We start from the raw sequence: 4,918 nt of genomic DNA, 5'->3' as shown, positions 1-4,918 counted from the left end.
TATAAATGACTAGACTTTGACATATTAGTTTATACTTTTAACTATACATCTGTTTCAAGAATATTCCTACTGATTTAAATTGAATAAATGAAAGACAGCAATCAATAGGACTGTTTAGAAGTGGAGAAATGTTCAGGTATGTCATCACCATCATTAAATCCTCAGTTTCATAATTTAAAATATGTGGTTTTCTCATGAAAGCAGATATTGTTTATAAAAACACCCGATTCCATTTAGCTTATGAATTAAATATTAATCAGTAAAAAGCAAACATAAATGTTACTGTTTGTGGTGACAAAAGGACCTACTTACAACAGTAGAATAGGTTGAAATGTTAAATAGCGTTGTTAAGTTATTGTTTTTGTTTTCTGATCAGGCTTAGAGCTAACAGTGCAATGCTGCTGAAAGTAGAAGTGGTAGAAGAGACATCCATATCATGGAAAGTGAGCTGGCAATCACTGGTGGCATGGAATTACCTGCAAAATATAAACATACATGAAATTAAATGTACACAAATACATACTTAAACCTAAAAATATACAAGAAATTTGAGTTTGGATTATTTACAATTAATAAGCACTAATTAATAAATAACACAGTAATTTCTTCGCATGTTGATACTGACTAATAACATGGGTGACATTGATGGAGTTTGGCTCAACAGGAAAGGTCAAGCTGCTAACTCCTTTGGCAAGGACGTCTTTCACTTTGGTGTCAGTCACGTTAGCACCAGAAAGGAAAGACATGAGGCTGTGTGTCACAATAGAACCATTCCTGAAATTGCACAAACAAAGAGATACAGGTTAAAATTCAACCATTAATCAACAAAGAAACAAACATTCATAGCCATATCCGCCTTCTTACCTGAACTGGAAGATTTGCATGAGATGGAAGTTTTTAAAGGCTTTCTTGTACAATGGTTCAATCTAAGAAGAAGAAGAAGAAGTAGAATTCGGTGATCAAAAACCAACAGATAAAATGGTTTGTTATTTAGCCATAGATAAAGTAAGCAATAATAACTAATATGCGAAGAGACTTACAAATGCTCTAAATCATATTCAAATTGTGTTATGTCAATTGAATTGGATTTCACTTAAATTGAACGTGAAAATTTGAACAAAAGGGCAAAAGTCACACATGTCCTGCACACACACTGTGAACAGAAACGCATGATTAGAACCAGATGCGTTCTTCGGGTTGTCTTATATGGCAATAGAAGTGTTCGTGTGGCAAAATCTCTCATGTTTAGCAGAATTAAATAAATTGTAAATGGTGGCATTATCTGGAAAACATACCTCACGAGTGACTTTTTCAGCTTTGTCTTTAAATTGTTTAGAATTTGGGTTAGCCAGTGCTGGCACAAAGGTTTCCTTGATGCGGAAGATCAATGTGAAAACTTCAGTTACTGGTGCAATTGTTGTAGTTGTGCCAGCTGTGTTCGGGGGCGAAGTCTTGCCCACTGTAAGGTTGATATCATCTGTGATTGCGGGTGAAGTCACGTCCATTGTGGGGTCGATCTCAGCTGTGCTTGCGGGTGATGTCGGGTCCACTGCAGAGCCCACCTGAGCTGCACTTAGGGCTGAAGTCATGACCATTGAAGATGATTAGAATAGAATAGTGGACCATAACAAAGTTAAAATCAAAATTAGAAACTGATGCTGTTAAAACAGAAACAAGGCAATGTGCTTCATAAAGCTCAGCTGAATCACAGATCTGTTTAATCTATGACTTTAATCTTTGAGGTAAACTGCAGAGTCAGGGGTGGCTCATAGCAATGGACTAGCAGGATTAACCGCCCCCCCCCAAATAAAAGGTAAAAGAAAAATAAATATAAGGTTCCATATTTTAAGCATTCACATGACCTCATCTGTGATTAATAAACATTTTAAAGAGGATTCTTTGTGATTATTTTTTAGACCGAGTGTTACAGCACCACTGCCAGAATGATGTGAAGCGAGGCTGTGGGTGAACTGGAACTTGCCCAGTGCTGGAGGCAGGGATACGCTCTACTGGAAGTTCATACACCCAATCAGTGCCAGTGTATAACATGACTACACAGTGTGACACACCCACTGAGTTTTGAGCCCCATTGGGTTAATATATTCTAGTCCATGTTGGTGACGTTTCCGTAACACGTCGCCATGAGGCGCAGTACAGACTCACTCACAGGTGGAATGAATGTGAATGAAGTGGATTATTTACTCTATCATCATTCTTCCACGAAAATAATTTTGGAGGAGAAACTGAAAGTTAACGGACTGAGCACATCTATATCAAAGTACAAATTACACAAAAGGAGAAATGAAAAAACTAAGTTTTGTGGGTTTTTTTTTTTGCTTGAATAAAAGGGTTAGAATTTTTCTGTGTAATCTTTTTGTTATTCAGATGAAACACAGTTCAGATTAAAATGCCAAAAGTTAAATATAAACTTTTAAATTATATATAAATTATAGATATTATTCCCTGCCCTTCCACCTTTTTAAATGCTGGAAGTAAACAATGTTAATAAAAAGAAAGCAGTGTGTATTTTCCATGGAACATTTGGAATATTTCTCCCCTATACTACTATTCTCTGTTTGACCAACTGCAACATTTCCTGAGTATAGATCATCAGATGTGATCTGCAAATGACAAGAACCATCTCAAATAAGGACTTGATGCATGACATCAAAACAGCGTTTCAACCCAACCCTTGGGACGTAATGATATTCAAATTAAATTAATCGACTCAATAAAGCAGGATATGTCACAAATATGACCATCAGCAGATATATCCAGTTAGGCATTGCTGAGCTACCACCATCATGCTGTTTACACAATGAAACCTTCTGAAATAATCTGTCTCACGATCATTCTGAAAGGCACACTTAGTCTGTTTACATACTTCAGTACAGATATGCATCTAAGTGAAAACAAGACACTGATAAGTTCTTTGTGATAAAAGGCCAAGCACTCAACACGAGATATCAGGATAAATCAATAGATCGCTCACTATTCATCGCAGAATTCATAGACGAATGAAGATAAACGTTAGAACCAAGAGCAAGTTTGACAATTTTGTGGTTTACTGCCAATGTTATTGTGTCGCAAATGTCACAGTTCTCGAGGAACTTTAGTTTAATGTGTAAAGTGACAATACTTAAATTTAAAAAAATAACCTAAAAATTAATCTACAGTGCTATTTCTAGCAAATATATTTCAGCAGGATAATAGAAGTGACGACAGAAAGTGAGATGAAGTTCAGTGAACACTTACCAATCAGACACAAAACGGCCAGTATAATCTTCCTGTCCATGGTGTTGTTTACAACCTAAAAGTAAATTATATATCAGATTATATATCAGCTATGCAAGCAAAGTGTCTCTGTGGCTGTATAAATCTTAGCTTCCCTGTTTTATTATTACTGTTGTCATTTTCCCCCTATTTTATTTCTATTTTATTTATTTTCAATATGTATTAATACATGTTTTTTTATTAATGCTCTTGCTTTTCCATTTTATTTTTCATTATTTTAATTGCCTAATTTCACTCGTCTCAGTTTTGAAATGTTTTAATGCTTGTAAAGCACTTTGTAACTTTTTGAAAAGTTCAGAATAAATAAAGGTACAGGAACAACAACAATAATAACAAAAACAACAACAATAATAATAATAATAATAATAATAATAATAATAATTTTAAATGACAGCTGTATAATTAGAATAAGATATTATAAATAGTTGTATTTATTTAACTAACTAATTAATTAATTAATTAATTAATTAATTAATTAATTAATTAATTAATTAATTTGTATATTTAAAGCAATTTTCTTGACATCAGACAAAATATTCCATCATGTACACTGTAAGTGAATATAATATTTTTAAGCATTGTTTCAGTGAATATTAAATATCTTAATAATTAAATTGTCGATAAGAGCCTAATACATTTTATATCATCTTACAGTCTGGTGATTCTCAGGAGAAAGTAAAGTAATAACTCACCTGAGTCCACAGGTAGCAGAGATGGAGTGTTCTCAGTCTAGTGGCAAAGTGTAAAATATCGAGCAGGTAAATGGGATATTTATTCAACAGGAGTAACAACGTATTTACTCTCATGATGTGAAACCCATTATGTCAAAAGGGCGTGGCAGCCAATCACAGCTTGGCTGACAACCTGAAAAACAACATTATTACCAAATGACGCTTCCTGCCATTTTTGTTTATTTATAGCAGGATAAAGAAAGGGTAAAAATAAAATTTAGAATGTGATTTTAAATTAGATAATTTTAATGCTCTCTGAGGATTTTCTGTTGGAAGCCATGGCCTAATGATTAGAGAAGCAGCTTTTGGACCAAAAGGTCACAGGTCTGAGTCCCTGGACCAGCAGGAATCACTGAAGTGCCCTTGAGTAAAACACCTGACCCCCCCTAACTGCTCCCCAGGCTGCTTTGGGTCTGTTGTACGTCACTCTGGATCAGAGCGTCTGCAAAATGCCTGTAATGTCGTTCATACTGTACGCTGAGACCACACCCTTCTGTCACCATTCTCTGTACAACATTTAAAAAAGACAAAATCTGATCTTTTTAAAATGAATGCTATAATGAAGACATTAATTTTCACTCACAAATTACAATCTTGTTTATAAGTACAGTAAATATAATGTTTAACTAGTAAAACTAAACGTATTCCTCAGATCATTCCAATTCAGTTGCACTGGATGTGAAAAAAAACCAGTAAAATAATGAATTTTAGTTGAAGTCCCACCAAAACTTTTTAATCTCAGCAACACTTTTCTATCCCTCTTCAAACCAGCAGATGAAGTTATCGTGCCAGGACAGAAAAGAAGCAAAGAACTCAGTTGATCAGTTTGGGCTGGAGCAGGTTTTTAGTTTAGTTTAGTTTAGTTTCACAGAGTTCGTCATAAATCCATACAG

General features: G+C 34.5%; 1 protein-coding gene across 1 annotated transcript; it reads right to left on the bottom strand.

The window, feature by feature from the left end:
- Positions 1-263: 263 nt before the first annotated feature.
- Positions 264-4,039, bottom strand: LOC132882894 (uncharacterized). The gene is made up of 6 exons (XM_060915997.1): positions 3,987-4,039; positions 3,256-3,310; positions 1,296-1,579; positions 865-926; positions 626-774; positions 264-476 (listed from the first exon to the last, which is right to left on the bottom strand). Exons 2-6 carry the CDS (start codon positions 3,293-3,295, stop codon positions 385-387), a joined length of 627 nt encoding a protein of 208 aa, XP_060771980.1. The 5' UTR covers positions 3,296-3,310; positions 3,987-4,039; the 3' UTR covers positions 264-384.
- Positions 4,040-4,918: the final 879 nt, after the last annotated feature.

Source organism: Neoarius graeffei, chromosome 3 (genome assembly GCF_027579695.1).
Source record: "Neoarius graeffei isolate fNeoGra1 chromosome 3, fNeoGra1.pri, whole genome shotgun sequence".
Classification (NCBI taxonomy): domain Eukaryota; kingdom Metazoa; phylum Chordata; class Actinopteri; order Siluriformes; family Ariidae; genus Neoarius; species Neoarius graeffei.
The sequence above is the reverse complement of the archived record's forward strand: the minus strand, read 5'-3'. Positions and strand labels throughout refer to the sequence as shown.

What these genes read in the sequence shown, in the direction of transcription:
- LOC132882894 (XM_060915997.1), bottom strand. Translation starts at nt 3,295, where the DNA reads ATGGACAGGAAGATTATACTGGCCGTTTTGTGTCTGATTG. An exon ending in CTGAAAAAGTCACTCGTGAG is followed by an intron (nt 927 to 1,295) that starts GTATGTTTTCCA and finishes TCTTCTTCTTAG; the next exon opens with ATTGAACCATTGTACAAGAA. An exon ending in CAATGTCACCCATGTTATTA is followed by an intron (nt 477 to 625) that starts GTCAGTATCAAC and finishes TATATTTTGCAG; the next exon opens with GTAATTCCATGCCACCAGTG.